At 36.5% G+C, this 21,163-nt stretch overlaps 1 protein-coding gene and 1 long non-coding RNA gene across 3 annotated transcripts in view; one reads left to right on the forward strand and one right to left on the reverse strand.

Moving 5' to 3' along the window:
- The window catches only part of LOC137470739 (protein broad-minded-like), a 65,431-nt gene extending 53,293 nt beyond the window's left edge, over positions 1-12,138 (reverse strand). For both annotated transcript variants that reach the window (XM_068184360.1, XM_068184361.1), the window contains exons 1-11: positions 12,046-12,138; positions 9,763-9,917; positions 6,391-6,552; positions 5,054-5,231; positions 4,372-4,443; positions 3,096-3,221; positions 2,136-2,214; positions 1,881-1,981; positions 1,733-1,794; positions 1,099-1,243; positions 307-366 (exon numbers count right to left, since the gene is read on the reverse strand). In XM_068184360.1, the coding sequence (XP_068040461.1) occupies positions 307-366; positions 1,099-1,243; positions 1,733-1,794; positions 1,881-1,981; positions 2,136-2,214; positions 3,096-3,221; positions 4,372-4,443; positions 5,054-5,231; positions 6,391-6,552; positions 9,763-9,917; positions 12,046-12,117 (1,212 nt within the window). In that variant the 5' untranslated portion in view covers positions 12,118-12,138. The remainder of the gene's footprint in view (positions 1-306; positions 367-1,098; positions 1,244-1,732; positions 1,795-1,880; positions 1,982-2,135; positions 2,215-3,095; positions 3,222-4,371; positions 4,444-5,053; positions 5,232-6,390; positions 6,553-9,762; positions 9,918-12,045) is intronic.
- A 122-nt stretch (positions 12,139-12,260) lies between these two features.
- LOC137470737 (uncharacterized) lies at positions 12,261-20,521 on the forward strand. The gene is made up of 2 exons (XR_010997230.1): positions 12,261-13,004; positions 19,612-20,521. It is a non-coding gene; the product is annotated as an uncharacterized lncRNA (long non-coding RNA).
- Positions 20,522-21,163: the final 642 nt, after the last annotated feature.

Here is a 21,163-nt window from a genome sequence, read left to right on the forward strand (position 1 = left end):
CGTAGAATGGCCTGGGCTGAAAGAGACCTTAAAGATCATCCAGATCCAAACAATGTCATGGAACAAGGACATCTGCACCCCCATCCAACCTGGCCTTGAACAGTTCCAGGGGAGACCTATCCACAACTTCTCTTTTATCCACAACTTTTCCAATGTCTCATGACCCTTACAGAAAAAGAAGTTCATCCTAATATCTACCCTAAATCTACCCTCTTTCAGCCATTACCCTGTGTTGTATCGATAAATTTTATTTACAGACTATTATTGCATTTATAATCAATAAAGTATATTAATAGAAGTACTTACCAAGGATTTATATTTCCTTTCCAGAAGCCTAAATACCACTCTTCTGCTGTAATATGCATGCTTGAATGACAAAGATGTAATGTCAACTACAAAGAAATGTTCTGGTTTTTAACTAAAAAGTAGAAATTATCTCTGATTCTGTTCTAGTAGAGATCTCATATACAGTATATATTCAATATTTAAATATATATTCAATGTACTGAACTCCAACTCAAGTAAGCCAGTATTATACTTAACTGAGACTTTTGTTTGCAGCACATTTATGACAAAAAACCCCTACATTATTAGAAAAAAGTGTAGTAGAACATGTAATTAAAAAAGAAAACCAATAAGTACACTGAAATGCTAACCTATGCATTTTGAAATTGCCAAGTAAACCCTAAATTTATATATGGTAGACTGGAAGAAGTTCTAATGTCCATTGAAGTTAGCAAGTTGTGTGTGATGTGTAATATATATGTGCTCTTTCATGCTCATCACTTCTTCCAAAAAAATACTTGCATCTTTTGATGGCTGTCAGTCCATTCTTCCAAAGGAAGTGAAGACACAAAGCACAAAAAATACTCCTAAATTTCATGAAAACAAGTTACTGAACAGAAATTGAGGTGGAGAGCAATATTGAAAAGCAGTGGACATAAAAGTCTAAAAAAAACCTGCACTTCCTTAATTACAGTTCTCAATATAGGTTCTTATAGGACACAATAAGTCCATGATGTCAGAACCGTAACTTTTCAAAATAAATATGTGACATGAACAAGTTATGTGTTGTTGGGTTGCAGGTTATTTGCTTACCGTCCACTTCTTAAACCATACTGCTTTGATATCTAGCAGAGCCAAGAAGTGCATTGGACTCAAGAAATCTGGAGAGGCAGGATGATTAGGCTTGTGTTTTAATGACAAAAGTGACAAGGTACTCTCCACTACTTCTTCCATGTACCTTATGACACAAATAGGAAAAAATGGACAGGAAAGAAAAATACCACTTAAGTCCTTCCACCAGTAATACCCAAGAACAATCTACTCATAAAACCTTGTTCAGATAAATGATAAATACCAACAGCATTATCTTTAACTTGCTTTTGAGGGGGCATTTTTTGTAATATCACAAATAAAACTAATAGGCATCTATAGTCTCCTAAGTTATTACATCTTCTAAGTGTATTACACTTGCTACACTTGCATCCAAATTATTTTTTGTTCAAAAGTCCTTAAAACACTCCAAAAGCTAAGTAAGCAGCTTAATATGACTACTCCTATGCAACTTCCTCATTTTACTTTTCCTACCTTCTACTTTTATTTTCCCTGTTGTCACTGACCAGCCACTGTGCATCCTATCATCAAGCCTTTGCAAAAATTACATGCATGTATGATTACATAAAAAATTATAAAATTAAGAAACAGTTACAGGATTTTGAAGGTGACATACTTTTCTGGATGTCGAATCCAGGAAGATGGTGCTTCCTTTTGGTACTCATTTAAAAGACGAACCTAAAAACATAATTATTGAAATTAAAAAATAATTAATGCATTATGTTTCAGTACTGATAGAAAAGGTACAGAAAGTTCATTTATACCTTTTTAAGTAAACGATTTACATCTGCGTTAGATACATCCAGACCAGCTGAAATATGAAGAGAATATTCTCCAGAAAGAAAGTACAACTCCAAGTGTCTTGCTAAAAAAAAAAGAGAAACCCAACAACAAAAAACTACTTCACCTCCATAACAACAGTGACAAAACAGACTGTCTTATACAGTCTTCATTATAAAATTTAACTTTTCAAAAAGTACATGACCCATGAAGTTTGAGATGCAATTAAATGCACATACCTAAACTTGTATAGACTTCTCTTGTCATATTAAATGGAGAAGAAGAAAAGGTTTTTGCATAGAACCTAAGAATTTTCTCCTAAGGGTGAAAAAAACATGCAATGTATTAAATAGTCATTAACTGTGTATTATAATTGCAAAATAATCAATATATCATTTATTCTTAATATACATATTATTAATCTAGACATCTGTGCAGATGTTAAGTATGTTTTATAAAAATATAATTTCTGATCACAGAAATCTCCAGTTCAAAGGAAATTTTATTCAAATACTTGAACTACATTACCAGTGCAAAGCCTCACTGAGTTACAAAGCAGACCAAGAACATTACTTTTCCATTAAGAATCAGTAACTTGGAATTATCACTCTTTTAAAAGAAATTATAGAACTCAGGTGAAAGAGAAATATATGACAGCAGCTGGGGCAAGTTTCCTATTTATTTGATAATCACTTTAAAATTTGAAGAAGCAAACAAGTTTAATTGACATAATAAATAATCTAAAAGCCATTTAAGCAGCTGTCTTTTGTTTTCCTCATCACTGCCTGTGTCATATTACTATGTATCATTTTCTCATCATCATGGGGCATAAACTTGACTTGAACAGGAAATATTAACATGACCTATTTTACAGAGCAGTTTTGTCCATTTTTTTTTACGCGCATTTCTGCTAAAAGAAATTAAAATATCTTCATTGCCATTAAAAGAAATGCAAATGACAACTCTGGTTTCTCAAAATCTTATTGAAAGCCTATTGCAGTCCTTTAAACCAAACTTTACTGGAATCTCGTATTTCTGTTACTTCAAAAAATAGTGAATGTGATTCACACACAAGTAATAAAATGTCTTGAACCCTGCTGGACTACTTATAATAGGTAAGAGCTATAATTTCTTACACCTCTTTGGTAGCCCTTTCTTTGGATACAAATCTGATAATTAGATACAAAACATTCCCTTACACTGAATGTTGCATCAGGATCTGCCAGAGAGATTGTCAAATGCTTACTCAGACTTGGCCAACTCTCGGAGCTCAGGATATCAGATGCAGGGGCCAAGCACAGTGTCTGCAAAGCTTCTTGGCGAACCTGGAGCAGTCAAAAAGACAGACACCAAAAATCTATTCACAGCAGCCTCTGAAATAAGTAATTTACAAGTCAGAGGGAGGGAGGACAGGAAGGAACAGAACCTGGCTGTAGAACAGATAAGGAATAACAAATACTTATCTTCTGCTATATTTTTTATGGCTATTTAGACAAAACACTACATTACTGAGTGGGGAAAATGTGTGCATTCGAAGAAGTAATAAAACCATTTTAAATGGGTTTTCAATACTGGATGCAAGGTTTATGTTCTATTTTCTGCCTGCAATCAAATATTTTGAAACTGGGGAATATAGCTCTCTAAAGCTCTCAGTTAGGAGAAGCAGATACAGATATTAGACATTGTGTTATACTGCTGAATTTTCATCAGCATTCTAAGTAATTTCAAGTAACTTTTTTTTCAATTCATAGACAACTGTTACCTCTAGCAATTTATTTCATCTTACTGAAAGAAACTGCAGGACATTTTAATAATGTTTAACAGCATCAGACTTTTTACCTGGTTTTATAATAAAAATTGGTTAGTACCATCTTCTACCTACCATGCCTGTTTCATGCCTGCCAGAAAAGCCCTAACAAGTCTTATCAAGACAGCACATTCAAACTGGTATTTCTCCAAGCTTCAAAAATACCAGCAGCTGGTGCTGATTGTTGGTTAGAGACACAAATTAGTACTGCCACTGACACAACAGCAAACCTAACTTGGATTTATATTTTCCATTTGGCAGCAGGTTGTTGGCAAATCAGCAGGCATCTCTCTCATCTGACAGGGGTAACTCAAAGGGCAACACAGAAGTTACCAAGAAGGGCAAGGGACATGAATAAAGGATAAATAATGTTCAGTAACTTTATTTATCATGGAACTACTTTTTTTTGAACTAAAAATGCCAATCTATAGCACACAGATCTCTAAAAAAATAGATACTTGTTGCAACACTAGTTTTTGAATCAGATGGTTACAAACAATGAAATATTGCACTGCAGAGTAGTTTCTGCACTGAAGATAAGATAGATGAACCAACAAAGACAAGTTTCCAATTAGGTATATAGGAACTCTTATGTACATCCAGGATACTCTACAATATGCCATAAACATTCATTTGTATAAACATTTCACTTCTGTTTTTAAACTTACTTCCTTGAGCTGACTAGGGTCAAGCTTTTCTGCAAGCAGCTGCAATTGTTCTTGACTCATGAACGCATAACTCTGTAATACACATTAAAAAATGATCATTAGTGTAGTTTATTAAACTGAACATCAGAAGATTAAAATTATCAGTCTTTCTGATAGCTAATTAACTTTTAATAATTAGGACTTCAACATTTATACTAATTATCATGTAAAGTCAACAATCCAAATGTTTTCTGCTGTTTGCCCACAGTTTAACTTACGATAATCACTATGACATATTTTGTTTGCTTTACTTCAAAGTTTTCTGTATCTTCAAAAAAATTCCTTATGATGATTTATTCAGCAAGAAATGTAGCCTAGTACAGTACTCTGGAAATTAGCTGTATGTTATTTGGCTTCTAAGGAAAATCACAAAAGTTAGACGATGTATTGATTTTATCTTTATCTTTGTATACCACACTTGGATAGGTACTTTGGAGCATACGGGCATCCTATCTAGCATATGATGCCTAAAGTAGCTAGTATAAGCTTAGTACTTAGAACTGAAAGAAAAGCAAATAATTTGGGTTTAAGATACAAAAAAATGGGAAAAATTAATTTTACTCTAGGGCCATTCCACTACAGAGACTTAACAATTTTGCAGTAACATGCTTATTTCATAATATAGAGAGAAAACCCATTGTACTTGGTTGAAGGAGGAGTCGCTGTCAGAACAGTTGTCTGTGTAATAGCCACTCAGATGTTCTTTCTTTGCTTTACTAGCCAGCTCCTTATCATGCATCCGATCTTCTTCAAACTTGTTTATCAAAGATTCTACCACAACCATCATGACATTCTTCAAGGCATATATCATTTCTCTGTATCTTCAAAGTAAAGATGATTTTAATATATAAGAACATAAAAATCACTATGTAAAACGAAAGAAATCATTACATCATGAATAACTGAACATGACATAATGCTAACTGGACTTGAACTCATTGAATTTACAGAAATTAATGAATAGCAAATCCAAACTGAGCAAGGAAGCACATATATACCTTACATGTTTCAGTTAATGATGTTTTAAAATCACAACAAAACCCTTTTTTCCCCTTCTAGAACCATTCAATGAAATACCACTATCATAATTCTATTTTGGGATGTTCTTAAGAAAGAACAACATTAGTTCACCAAAAAGGAGACTCTGTCCCTGAGAAAACAGGCCAGTTCTCATCCTTGTTACTGTTTGTTTCTTGTAGTTCAACATCCAAATTTTCTTTTGCTATAAAACTTGAGCATAACCAGCAAAAGTGAACATATCATCCTGATTCAAGATCTTGAGTACAGGTCATGCACACAAAATAATTTTCCTTCAACAAAACCCAGGTTTTTCTAATTTCCATAAACTGAAAAATAATATCCACAGGGAAGCAATTCAAAATAAAAAAAATACTTCAGAAAAGCATCCTATTGTAAAGCTTGATGTTTTATCTCAACTTAGTTTTTACTTTAATACTACAATTATTTATTTTACAGTGATTAAAGATACAGATTATTATATTGTGCTTTAATATCTTCCTACATGTCAAATTAAAAATGTAAGATACATATTTAGTTCATTGGAATTTCTTCTGCCAATTTTAATATGCACAAAACCCTAAGGTCTTGATCCTTGAAACAAAATTATACAAAGAGCATAATCTAAAAAATGGTCATCCTAACATCTATTTTCCTATTTTCTTATTTTGCAACACATAAAAATGATCACTGATGCTAAAATCCTAAATACCTCAAAAATCTCACATATTTGCTACCTATCTTTTTTATGCAATTGTTCTCAACCTTAATTCCAGGGCTAGACAAAGCATGACAAATTGCAGTGTAGGGTGGCAATGTCTGAATTTCTTAGCACCGATTTCGGCTACAGGTTCAAAACTGTTATTGGTTCAGATCTTATTTTTGCAAAACTCATTATGGAAAACCAAAAGGAAGATTAAGACAAAGAAGAAACAGAGATGTGAATTACAGGTATATACTCACTCTTTCGATTCCCGAGCCTTCTTAGTAAGATGTTGGACAAGTGTGTCATAGCCAGGTATTTCACCCTGACTTTGAGCAGAGGTACATTTTTCTGTTTCTTCTTCAATCACAGGTCCCACAGTATTTTTTATGTATTGTCTAAGGTATTTCACAAACTCATAGCTGCAAGAAATATTCAAAATTAAAATGTTATATCTCTTTGAATTCACCATGAAACATTTTCAACATTATATCAACAAGCACTATCTTCTCTCCCAGTAGATCTGTTACCCTGAGGTAAGAATTTATGACTTGCATAGAAATAAACTTAAGGAGTGTAAAATAACACATTACAATTTGATTTTCTTCAATATGGTCAGTATCAGCATATTGTAGGAAGAAACAATACCAAATAGGAGAAACAAAACAATTGCTAGTTTACCAAAATGCACATTTTCACTTTGTGCTGCTTCTAAAAGTAAAAATCCAGTCAGACAAAAGATAAAGGTTTTGTAGACAAAAAACAGAGTATCAAGAAATTTCAAATTCCAAAAGAAACATTCCTTATAGCATAAACTGTGTGGTAATATTGTTTATGCATTATACATACAAAATTAGGAAAGACACAGAAAATACAGTTTATAAATTAGAGCATATGAGAACACCTAGGGCCTATGAAACTCTATGTGTCTCGACAATACACCGATCTCAGTCAAACTGACAAAACAGCCATCTGTGATTACATAAACATATCAAATTCAGGGATTCACCATTTTGCAGTCTTATGATCAGATACCCACAGACACTTGCTAACAGAATAGAATAATCAGAGGGAGATCTCAAACTTAAGACTCTCCCTGGGTCCTCCAAATTCACATTAGCTATAGAAATTGCTAGAGTAGTGCTCAGAATAAATCAACTTTTCTTTTTGGCTAGTTTTTTGATTTGTAAAAAGGGCAAACAGAAACATACAAAAAAGTAATTCATATAGTAATAATACACGCGTAATTTTATTCTCATTGATTCAAAAGTAGATGTGCAACTACTTCATGTTAACTTGGACTAAAAAACCCAAAAAACAAACAACAAAGCACACAAAATTGTACCACGATAGATACTTCCTCACTGGATTGCCTACCTCAGGTTCCATCAGGTATATCAATATTTTTTTTCCCCTACCTTTCCATTCTTGGTCTCAGTGAAAGTAATAGAAATACGTCTCAAGAAAGATGCAAAGTATGTTTATTTCTGTTGTCATTTGTGAAATTGCACACAACTCTCCACTTCATGAAAGCTTTCATAAAACTGTCTCCCCTTTGTTTTACAAGGGCAACACTTCCAGAGTATATGTTTTTGCAGTGACTCCTTCACTCTGAAATATACAGTAACCACATCACTATTCACAACACTACTTTTATGTCTGACGTTCTAGTCTTCATCTTCTGCATTATTCTTCCACCTTATGTTTTGTAACAATTATGCATTTCAGCAAACACAATACTACTTCTTCACAAGCAGAATCAATTCAGACTCTCTAATGTAACAGAAAACATGCTACTTATGCAGTTTAAAATTTTGTTGTCTACTAGTGCACATAAGTTTTGTACTTGATTCAATTTTCCTTTTTATTAGATTTCTAAGGGTCCTGAATTTCTGTCTTTTCTACATCAAAGTGGGAACAAAGGGTAAAGTAAGGCCTCAAAATCTGGTAAAATTACTGCATCAAAATAAAGCCTGAGGCAGAAACAATACTGCTCAAAATGCTGAGCTGAACTAGAGCACTGGACAGTCCAAAAGCATATACTACTAATAACAGAGCTTGTACTCTGGATGGATAGGTTAAGGAGAAAGTTTCTTAATGATCTCACTTATAAATAACCATACAACCTCTTTGACTTTCCACAAAAACCAGTCTGTACTGCCACGGGTCACAAACAAGACAAGAATATCTCCCAGCACCAGATAGTAATCTTCATGTTCTGAATTTAAAGATCACTCGATTCTCCATTAAATGTAAATTAAAAGTGTTCTCATGAAAAGAAAGTATCTTTAGGATCACAAATTTTCTAACATACAAGAAAGACTAATGGATGTCAAGGTTTCACTGCTGTAAAAGCAAAAGCTATATAGGCATTGCTTCAACCACTTACAGACCTTATTCCATCACCCGAGGTATTCTATTAGGTTCTCACCAAAAAATGACAGAAATAATTTCAGATTTTTTTTGTTTGATCTTTACTGTATATATCTTCTCTAAATATTTTTTTTCTTTCAGAATTACATGTCTTGCAACTTTGACATGTTTACAACCAATTCTTTTGCTCTCATGCTTGTCATCCAGCAACCTACAACTCAAAATTTACAAGCGTACAAGCAACAGTGTAATTCAATACATTTGTAACAAAAACTAAAACTGAGCTAAAATGCCTTTTACAGAATCTCCAGAACACGTGCAAATGTCAAGATTTTAATATTACAGTGAAATTTTAGATAAACCCCAGTTCTATTTCACATACTTACTATTACCTAACTCCTACCACTGACAAAGGAATGCTAATACCTAGGTAAATTTAAGAGAATGTCAATAGTGCCCCTTCCGAAAAAACTGATAGGGAACCAGATTTCTCAGACGTCAGGTCACAGAGCTGTTTCTTATTAAAATGTCCTCAGGTTATTTCAGCCTGATATTGTCTTGGCTTGCCATAAACTCTGTACTAAAAAATCTCCCATGTAGTAACAAAATAATCTAATTATAGCATCATGGAAACAAAAGAGAAGTGTGAGATCTGGAAATCTAGATTGCATGTAAGGTCACACTGTCAAATCTGCTTTAACAGAAGTATGATGGGAATATACTTCTGTTTTACTTAAAACATAAATCATTAGAAGAATGATTGGAATAGACAGATAAGATAGACATGTTCAGTAATATAGGCTAGAGAGAACAATCAAATATGGAAGCCAAACGGCCCTCTGAAAATGCACTCTATTTTGAAAATCAAGACTATGTTGTCTAGCAGGTGTCAAATATATCAAGAGTCTTCAATGACTACTTCTAGCTCCTTTTCACGTGTGCATTCAGTACATTACATGTGCACATATATCAGAGCTTTGTAAATTCCTCTCTCACAAACAGCTCATTAATTACTACTACAGCAAAAATATATTAGCAAGAATGGATGGGGAAAAAAAAGCAAACCAAGAAAATGGCAACACTAATTTTATTATTTAAATTAGCATCATCTGAAAGTTGATTAGTGACAGGAATATCTAAATATGTATAAATAAACACACATTTATAAAGCAATATGAAGTAGACATTTCCCAGGAATAGTACAGTTTAAGACATACCAACTTCTTCAAAAGACTAAAATTAGCCAAAAATATTTTTACTTGTGAAAATTCTCATCTGTTTCCTCCAAATGCAAGAGAATTTCTTCTGCACATTCTACTGATGGGGCTCCAGTGATTTTTTCCTTCACACGCTGCAGCAACTGTCTAAGCATAGACTGTAATAGAGCTTCATCTTCACTGGTAAAGTGAGACATCTGTAGAAAACATCATAGTTTTGTTTTTACTCAAGATGCTAAGAAAAGCACAAATCCCTTAAATTGCCACTTTTTACTGTTATCAACAGGATTTTCAATCAAAAGACACAATCACAGACAGGAAATATTTGATAGAGCTTACCTTAAGACAAACCAAAAACAAAACTATCAAACCACTTACACTAAAACTCCTGATATTGTAGCATAATATTCTTAAAGATGATATTACATTAAGAAAAGCTTGAATATTCCTATTTGCACTTGCCTATGACAGAGGCACAAGAACACACGGTAAGCTAAAAAAATAAAAAGGAAGGTTTAACAGACGTAATGACTGTATGTTGATAAGAAAACTTTATAAATAGTCTCTCACCTGCTTCTCATCCACTATTACTACCCAGTTCTGACTTTGGAATCCTTCTACTCAGAGCTATTGCTGTGCCCAGGACTGAAAGTGCTGTCAGCTTTTGCAAGGGCCAGGTGGAATTATCATAATAGTTTAATTGCTCTGTGCTAATCAACAGCAGTGACCTGACAAGAGTCCTGTCAAATTAAACGGAAACTGCTGGGGAAAACTGGGAGGAGGAGAAGCAACAGTGAGAAACTGGAAACATCTGCCAAGTCCAGAAAACAGACAATCAGTTAAATTTTCAAGAGCTGCAAAGAAATACACAAGCTCATTTCTGGTCTTGACTAATCAATGGTTTAAAAATCTTTATATGCCATGAAGTCTTTCAAACCTCAGTGGCAGTTTTAGTTTATATATTTCTAGCCTATTTAAGGAAAAATTACTAAGAGATATTTGACTTTTCTGAATTAAAAAATAAAGACTCTCTTAAACACATGTGAATAAACAATACACACAGGCTTGGAAGCGACAATATAGCAAATTACTGTTTAAATAAATAGCATCAACCAGAGGAAAAAAATAAAGCACCATATAGCACCAGCTGGAAGAGTTAACTTTTATTAAAGGTAATAGTTCATCAATAGTTCATCAAATAGTTCATCAATAGTTCATAACACTCTTCTGCAGTAAGTAGCACAGTTGCTGAACATTTTACTCTGATCTATCATTATTCAATATTAACTCAATCATCTTACCAGAAATTTCATTAAACTAAACTTAGAGCAAACAAACAAAACACCCCAAATCCCTTGCAATAATCTTAAATCACTGATTTGCAGCCCTCTTTTTCTTACATAATCTCGAGATACTTAAAGTCAATGCACTTTTAGGTCTATATAAACATCACACAATATCCTAATCCCCTGGGGGGAAAAAAATCACCAACTATTTTCGTATAACTAGGCATTTTTAGAAGTGCACGGTATCCAGATACTCGCTGGTAGTCAGTGCAAAGCTCTGCTCAGGTTATTCATATAGAGAAATCATGAAACTATGGCAGCTTCACCTCCAGTTTGCCTCGAAAAGTCTTACTGACTTATGTAATCACTAACAAAGATACATATCTTACATATCATTTGTAAAGGTTTGCGGTCTGCTGCGCTTGGTTTTTTGGTGGTTGGTGCTTTGGGGGTTATTTCCCAGCAGGCACAGCCCCCATTCGGTTTCCAGGCAACACTTAAATGACCGTTTGCTCTCTAAATTACAGCTTTGCCCAAAGCCCGGTGTGGGCAGTCTTTTCAAGGTCCCGGCACCATCGCAAATGTAAATCCTGCCCCACAACTCAGGCATCGGTTCAGAAGCGGCCTGTTGTTGCCAGCATTTATCCTTACACAAACCTTCGCCTGGGCAGGGAAGTAATTTTAGCAACAAACCGAGGAGAGTAGCTTCCAGAACGCGAGCACTGCCGAGAATCCCTGCCCCTTCTGGCGCTTTACCGCCCGTTCTTCGGCTGCGCACCGGGGCTGGGCGGTAACCAGGATTCCTGGGACAACCCACGCACGAGGAGAGCGCTCTGTCCCCAAGCGTCGGGAGAGGCTACGCCTGCCCAGGTGCTTCCCTCAGCTAGCGCTGACAGCGCGGGCGAGCTCTGCCCGGGCACCTCGGATGCGCTCGCCCCACGCATCCGCTGAGCTCCGCCACGCTCCCCCCGCCCCGGGATCCCCGCATTCCCGGTCCCTGCGCGCACCCCGCGCCGCTGCCCGGCCCGCCGCGATTCACCTTGGGCGGCCGCGGCCCTTGGCAACCGCGCCGCCGCCGCCGCCGCCGAGTCTCGCCGGGCCCTGGAAACATCGCGAGAGGCCGCGCGGCACGGCGGCGTTGCGGGGGCGGCCGCCGTGAGGGCTCTGCCCGCGGGGAGCCGCTCTGCCACCGGCGCCGTGTGTCCGCCCGTACGGGCTGCCCCGGCACAGCTCGGGAGCACTCAGCGCTTCCTGGCTTCAGGCTCCTCTCTGTTCAGCGCGGGGTGGTGGCCCCCAGGTTTGCCACTGAAATCAAAAGAATACAGTGATGCCGTTATTCCCAGTTTACATCAGCAGGGGAGCAGGTTGTCTCAGTAAACAAAATAATGAAAGGCAAGGAATTTTTCAGTCTTCTTTAACTCTCCGTTCCCTCCTGTAATGAAGGAGATGTTACAAAAATATCAAATAGTATTTTTTTCTCTCCAACCAATAAATGCATAACACAAAAACAGCAAAAGCAGTTTGATATGAAATAATTTCTATTAGATCAGCTATAATAAACCAGAATTTGGTTACCGTAAACACTCATAATGATGTTTTTCAGTGCTGGCATGCAAGGTGTTACATAATGCATTATTATCCTTTCCTCCTGAATTTTTCTAATGAATCTGATGTTGGGTGATGCTAATCATCCATGATGATCTTTCCTTTAAATGTGAATCTTCCATGTAATGCTAACCTTCCATGAGGACTTGTTCCTTTAACTGGGCCTGTACCCTTTTGGTTAACAGAGCTCTACTTAGTTGTGGGGATCCACTTGCACAGTAGAATTAAGCTTGTAAACTAGAGTATTTCTATGGAAAATGGACGATTCAGGAGAAACACAAACCTCTCTTACTGCTGCTTCTCAGAAACCAGATTTTGATCGGTTGCAGCAAAGTTTCTGTGATAGCTTTAGCAGTGAGCTCTTCAGTGCTTGGATGTGGCCAGTGCGCTCAGGTACCTGCAAAATAAATTTGGAAAAATTATCTGCTTGCTACTGCTTGCAAAGGAGCTCCAGTAAACTGACCAGAGACCTGGTAGCTTGGCCATGCACTCTTCCCATCTTCTAAGTGCATTGTTTGGAATGGGCTACACACTACAGCAGCTTATTCCACATCTATGCCAGGCTCTTCTTTCACAGACAACAGAATGGTTTGCTTTTCTGTCCTCATACCAACAGAGAGGTGCAGTGGTGCAACACTTCTAATCAAATTCCTTTATCACTTCACAAGTGCTGATTCAAGTGACAGCATCTCAGTTTCACAGCGGATAGGGAATAGAAAAAAATCAGTGTACATAGTGTTCAGCATTCATACTCCTTACTGAAAGAGCCTCCAATTTAACAAGCCTTCCTTATCTTATAAAAAACCTTGTAAGAAAGTTGCACTTGTAGTGACATCACAGAAAGATGTCCTCGTGATTCCTGCCATGTTCCTGAAATCCCTCCATTCCTTTCTACCCTCTCCCACCTTCTGTATTGCATCCAATTTCTTTAGCCACATTTTGCAGCCATTGGAAACTGGAGCCCTTTCTTGTGAGCAAAGCTGTCAGACCTGATATGCCGTTGGCCGTGATTATTAGGATGCATCCAGGCAGAGGATGATACCACTCCAAGGGTGATACTCCAGAGTGATCAACACCATTCTGAAGTACAGTATGTTTACATGGATGGATGTCTGTCACATGAGAGAGGTTGCAATCACTGTGAAATTGTTAGTGTGGATTTCACACTGGTGAAATTCCACTCTCTCTTACTCTAGGAATTCCTTCTTCTTGGTATTAATATTCCAGATGTTCTCCCTCGGTTATACAAACAGGAAAGCCTGGCTCCTAACCCCGGTTCAGGAAGGCACAGTCTTCATAAGATCTCAGCATTGTTAGAAAGTCACAGTGCTGACTTCTGTAATTATAGAAACTTAAAGGAAACAATACACAAATTCTTAGAGTGTGTAGCATATAAGGTAAGCAGAGTTTCAAAGTGTGAAACATTATAGGAATGTAAGTGATTTAAGTATTATAGAGAAATTTAATTTAATTGATATGGTTTTCTCCCCGTACCTTGAACATGTCCCAAAAATCAGTTTATGCCAAATTTCTGTAAATTTAAAATGTTTATGCAGTGTCTTCAGTGTGGCAGACCAGAAAAAAATGAAACTGTGAAAAACAGAAGAATCTCTTTACAAGCTGGTGGTAGTAGTGGAAACATCTTATGTTGGTGCCCATGTCATTACAACTGGGACATAATTTCTTTCCCCTCTTTCTGCTCTTTCTGACTTTTCTCTTTCTCTTCACTCTAACTTACAACAAGACCATTCTTTTTTCTGGATGACACATAAAGGCTTGGAGAAATGTTGATTTTATGTAGTTGATGCACAGCTGTTAGTTTCTCCAAGACTCTTTAGCTAAGACTTTCACCAACTCTGTATGTAGAACCTACTAAAGAAATTGGGGGTTAGTATCTGATTGAAAAATTTAGCATAGCCAGTATCTATTGAAATTCCAGTTTATCAGCCTTTCCTTGGTTGATACAGTTTTCAAAGGACTATATACCAAAGAACTAAAAGGGAAGGCAAACTCCACTTGACTAAGATAAACCCAACCAAACCAAAACAAAAGCAACTTTCTGTTCTCCCATTTCAGAACTAAATCAAGATCAGAAGGAGCCAAGGTGTCCTCACTTTAGAGTTTCCCAAACTGGGACTAAGATATGAAAAGGAATAAATAAGTTAGAAAAGGAGAAATAAGTGTGAATTCTGGTTCTGGAGGTAATACAAGAAATTGTCACCACCTTTCTGCACACTGACATCCCTTAAGCAGAGACTCCAAATAAAAGATGAGGACAATTCATCAATCCTTGTATGAATGCTGTGGCATTTGTTGCCCTCTCACATCACATTTATGGCAGTTTCCCAAATTAGGAGGAACAATGAACATGTTTTAAGACATCATTAGATCATAATCTAATCATAAATATCAAAAAGGAAACTGCTTAAAATATTACGGCTGATGGGAAAATCTTTTTAAATAAACTCCAAAGGAAATTTTCTGTTTTGGAGACCATCTGTCCTTTCCTCCCTGTGCACTCTGGGGAAATACTAAGCCCTGGATAGATGTTTCCTTTAAAACAAACTCTAAGGAGCTGGTGGGTAAATGGTCACAAGGGTTGCAGGCTGGAGCACTGATGCGATCAGCTGCACTTAGAAGTCTTGTGTTAAAACACATGCAAACAGAATTTATATCAGTTCCATAACAGGGAAAATGTAAAGTGTCCTGACAGGTCTAAAGTTACATCACTTTGTATGTACCTGTTGAGAGCTAAGCTGGTATGAGATGCATGTAAACTATTACAGGAATCAAAAAATTAAATTGGGTCAGTTTGCTTGCTTGTGATTAAACTTCAGTTATGCTGACATTTCAAAAACACTGAAGATCTCTACTTTGCTGTTCCTGATCTCTTTTTTTTCTGAAAAGTGAGAGACTGGCAGGAAATCGATAGGACTCTCGCATAACATTGTAAAGCACCAGCTCTGAGCCAGCCTGTCCAATACCAATCAGGAATGTTATTGATTAAAAATGTAACTTAGTGAATATATAGGTACTGATTTTTCCATCTGTATTTTATGATGCAGTTTTCAATAGGTGCTCTGCTTCAGTTGTAAAAGTTGCTACTGGAACTGAAGTGATAAAATTTATATCGCAATGCTAAGTAACTACCTCAAAGAATCAAAGACAAAATAAGCCTCAATGACAATGTAAATATCTAAATGCCAATAAAATTATTTTCTGATCCACGACTTTATTTTTGTGAAACTTCAAGGAGCCAAGGACATGTATTATTAGCTCTGACTGGCCTTAGGCAGATCTCTTAGCATCAGACTTAGGTCTTTATTGGCAATTGAGGATAATAAAATTATCTTTATATGGCATTATGAAAATTAATCTCACAACATAATGACCAAATGGCATCATAGATCTTGACTTTATTTCCCATTTCTTTTCTAATTAATATTTTGGTCCTTTTTTATCATGTGTTTCCTGAAGGTGGCAGCAATATTCAGGACTTGCGAGAATGTCTGACTTTTGAACCTATTGACCTATAATGCAGCATTTTTTTCAATGTAAATGTATTTGTATTTATGGATATTAATAATATGTTTAAATCAAAATTTGATGATGTAGATATTGTTGTTGTAGACATAGGATGTACAATATCGCTAGAAAATATGAAGAAACTATGTTGACCTGTAGTGTTAGAATTGTTTATTCTTTTGCATGATAAAAATTAAACTAAAAGAGGATTCCTAAAGTATTAAATATTTTTAATTAAAAATTTACCATTGCTTGCAGTTAAAATTATCCATTTCATTGTCTTCATTGAAGCCTGTATTGTATGCTTTTTCTGAAGTGAACTGTAAGCTCATTTGTGGACACTACATTAGCAGTTCAAAACACTACAAATGTTATGTGTGATCACTGAAGGAAGATTATAGCCTATCTGTAGGGTTTCTTTCAGTTCCATTCCTCCATTTGATCTTAATCGTTTAAAATCACTGCTGGAGTCAGGCAGGCAAACTATCTCACAGCATTGCAGGGTTTAAATTAAAAAAGAAAGTTTAACATTTTTCCTTTTGCTTCAGATGTGGTACAATGCATTGTTGTGAAATGCTTCTGCTACTGAGGCGAGGTAGTTGCATCAACATTAGAAATATGAAATAATTTAGAGAACTTTTGTCTCCTCTCATTTTGCTAGCAGTTGCCTGGTCAGGGAGTTGCAGATCCCACTCCAATTTAAATGGATGATCATGGAAGCCTACAAAGACGTCTCTGCAGCAGGGCTTTCCTCCCCTTTGTCTTTTGCTAACAGAACTGCATTATGTTATGTGATTCTTTTGCCTGCAAGTCTTCTGTCAGCTCTAGGGCTGCTCTCACACTGCATCCAGGACAAGGGTTCAAGTACCAGTACTGCTGTCCCAGAAATGCCACTTTGATGCAGGACTCTGCAGTACAAGAGAGTCATGGAGCTCCTGTAGCAGGTCCAGCAGAGGGCTATGAAGATGATGAGGGGACTGGAGCATCTCTTTCAAAATGAAAGGCGGAGGGAACTGGGTCTGCTCAGCCTCAAGAAGAGATAGCTGAGAAGACACCTCATCAATATCTGTGAGTATCTGAAGGGGAGTGTCAAGGCGACAGAGCCATGCTTGGCTCAGTGGTGCCAAGCAACAGGACAAGAGGCAATGGGCAGAAACTGATGCACAGAAAATTCCACCTGAATATGAGGAAAAACTTCTTTACTGTGCAGGTGGCCATGCACTGGAACAGGTTGCCCTGAGAGGTTGTGGAGTCTCCTCCACTGGAGATGTTCAAGAACCATCTGGACACAATCCTCTGCCATGACCTGACTTGAGCTGGGAGGTTAGACCGGATGACTTCCAGTGGTCCCTTCTATCCTTATTCTGTGATTCTGTCTGTTGTATAGCTGCCAGTGACCATGCTTCTAAAGAAAGTGCAAAACAGGGCTTCCTTGTGAGTTCTCACTGGTCCAAATGAAAATCCTAATCCTTGCATGCCTTCAGATCTGAATGTTTCATCCCAAGAGAAAAATAAGGGAGAGGTTTTTTTTTGCCTTAAAAGTAATCTCTACTCTTAAATATGCATGGAATATAAATGGTACAATTTTAAATTATACACACACAATTTATTACACTGTGCTTCTTAAGGAGTTTGCTCAGAAAACCTGGTGGCCCTTTTAGTAGTTGTATATGAATATTTCTGTGCCTTAGAATTGTCCATCTTTCTTCTTGTCTTTACCAATGACTGTTTGTGCTACCCCTCAAAACAATACTTTGATATCCTGAAGTTGAATATTCTTTTCATAATTGCTCAGTTTATGTTCATCCTTAGTAAAGTATTGCTAAAGTAACTTCCTTAAGATTTCCTCTCAAGATCAGCATTCATTCCTCTCCTTGTCACATTGACATTTCAGAATTCATTCATCAGCTCCTCTGAGCTGCTGATGTGGTATTCTTTTGCAGACACTGACTGGTATTCCTCTTTGCATTTCTGCTCCCTCTTAGATTTCCCTAAAATGTGTCATTGGTATCACTTCCTTTATTACACCATTATAACTACAAAACCTAACACTAACTACAAAGCCTAATTACTAACAAAAGTGGTTTTGTTACTTGTGGTTTAAGTGTTGAGCAACCCCACCTTCTCTTTCCTGTTTCTCATTTGTCTTCTGGAAGTTTTACCAGTCCAGATAAACTACTGCTCTCCTTACCCAATGGCTTATCCTGCTATAGTTCTGAATCCCAGCGTCAAACAATACAGTTTCCTTCCTGGATCATCAACCAAGTGCTGTCTGTAATCTTAATATTTGCAGGGAGTCAAGTACTGGAGAATTTGCTGTGTAAGCTGTTGTTTTATATTCTCTTGTTAATATAAATTATAGTCTTCTTGTAAGAGTCTCTTCTGCAAGTACAGATTAATATGACCAGATGTGACGCACAGATAACTTTGTTCTGTTCATTTTTGGAATGTTGTAAAATGCTTGAAAAGTAAGCAAATTGTGCTCTTTGCTGCTCATTTGAAGCTGGACTCTTCATAACAGATTCAGGAAGACAGAATTTGGCCCATCCTTTGCCATGCTTTATTCCTTGGTGTACTTTCAGTAACATGAACTGTGTGCTTTATTTTTCAAATGTTTTGTGTCCTAGCAAACTGTGACCTCCTCCTCAAAGTGATGTTTTAAAGAAATAGTCAAAGCATTGCTTGGTAACAACAGTGTTTATTTAAATTCCAGAAAACACTTGTTTTTACTTTTTTCTTTTACTCCGCTTAGATAATGTCTGTGATCCTAACAGAATTTTACATCTGAGAAAATTTTTTGGAGATTCTGTGAACAAATACAGTGTCTGAAACAAAAATGGATGAAGAAAAACACCACTCCTGAATGCCTTCATACACAAAACATAATAATAAAAAATTCATTTTAAGATTGTTGTGTAACAGAATCTGTTGTGCAATGGAATCTTATTGGTGACACACATTCCTTAAGATAATTAATCTAATTTCTTTAAAAAAAAGTGTTATAGTTTTGCATTATTGAAGTCAATATGCCACCATCATCTCAATATAATTCCAGTGAATATTAGTGTTAAGGATGAATTTGATTCAGTAAATCTGCAAATACATTTCTCTGACATGAAAAATATTCCCCGTGTAACAAGAAGAACATTTAATATTTTCACTGGTATTTTTTTAGTGCCCTCATGATGTGAGTGGAATTCCAATAGAGACATGATTTTGTCAGTCAAATTCCTTTCATTGAGGAATAAGACAAACACTTCTGTATTTTGATACACCTGCTCACTGACTGCTACAAATTTTGTAATGCATATTTTATCATACAGCCTGTACTGCTGGGTTGTTGTGACCCAAGGGCACAACGTGGCACTTGGCCTTGTTGAACCTCAGACAACTGCCCTTGGTCCATCTGTCCAGCCTGTCCAGATCCCACTTCTCCTCTTCAGAAAATTCATCTTTTCCATTCTTTTTTTTTCAGGGAACCGCCTTCTCAATCCAGGCAATTGTACTTCTGCACCTCTCTGGGGCAATTCCCAGAAAAAACACATGCCGAGTCCCTGTTCTCCTGGGTTAGAAGTTTATTTGAATTCACAAGATGAGATTCAGGTCTCTTGATTCAGAAGGTATCTTTTTCCCAGACTTGTGAATGGTCTTGTTTACTATACCAGACCTGTGGTGTGCAAATCAGTGCTACTGAGGGGGAAAGAGCTGTGATTCTGGAGTAAAAGTAACTCTTGATGGGGGTTGGAACTTCATAACTGGCTTTACAGTCAAAGCAAATGGGAGCATATTCTGTTTTGATAAGGCTGAGTGTAATCTTCAGCCCTTTGTCATGTGTCAGATGGATTTTGTGGACTTGTGATTTGACTGGAGACTGATTATTCTGCTTGGAATCCTTGGAGCACTCCTGTAATACAAAAAGTATGCTAAGAATGTGATAGTTACTATTTTAAAGTCTGAGTCCCTTTCAGTGCACTCTTTTTTGCTTAACTGAGGTTCCTGAGTTTGCATTGGAGAATAATGCAGTAGGTGGAGGGAAGAATTCATGTGGATGTAGACTCTAGGCTGATGTAGGTTGATTAACTTGATTTATGCTGATGGAGCTATCAAAATACACCAGTGGAAGACTCAACCCCAGTTTTAAGGAGGAAGGAGGATATACTCACAGATGAGTAGTTCTTGGCAAAGCTCTCAGAACACTTTAAAAATACCTGCTTAGTTTTTAGAATAATTTTGCTAGCTACTCTGATGCTTTATAGTGCTTATTGCACTAAATAATTGTAATGCCATTGTGTTTCATACTCTTTATTTTACTGCTTATGCATCATATGGTATTGATGTGTATTATATTGCATATAATTCAATACAATAAACACAGTATTACAAAACAGAGTTGGTGGATTTTTATTATAGGTAGGTTACCTACTGTGATGAAAATAATATAAATTTATAGAGAAAGTATTACTCCCTTTCTTCCTAATTTTTATTCAAGAAATAACCTGTGGTAAATTAGGTGCAATTCCACAAAGTTTTATAGAAGCATAGATCTTGTTATAAAACAGTAAATAAGCTCTGCTAGGATTTTATGGTTTTTACTCGTCTTTTAAAATTAGTTTATATTTGTAATGCTTTGCCTCAGAGGTTACTTGAAGATCACTCCTGAGTGTTATTGCACATTCTCAATTGTTTCTGAAGTCAATAAATGCCAAGAATCTCACTTTTCAGACCAGAACCTTTTATTCTTTTTGTCATTTACCCCATGCAGATTTTTTTTTTGGCATGTTAACCACAACATCCCAATTCCTATCCATCAAAGACTTAATACTTAGCTAAGAGAGTAAATTTAGAGACTAAATAAATGTTCTGTTGTTCTATGATATGATCCTAAGCTTAGTGAGATGAGCTGACCTCTGCAGAAATAGACTGCATGACTCTCATTTTGTTGATTTAATTCCAGAATAGACCTAAGAGCCAAAAAGAACCATTGAAATTGCATTTTTTAGGCAAACCTTCCTCTCTAAGCTTTCTAT

The sequence above is a fragment of the Anomalospiza imberbis genome, chromosome 3 (assembly GCF_031753505.1).
Source record: "Anomalospiza imberbis isolate Cuckoo-Finch-1a 21T00152 chromosome 3, ASM3175350v1, whole genome shotgun sequence".
Classification (NCBI taxonomy): Eukaryota; Metazoa; Chordata; class Aves; order Passeriformes; family Viduidae; genus Anomalospiza; species Anomalospiza imberbis.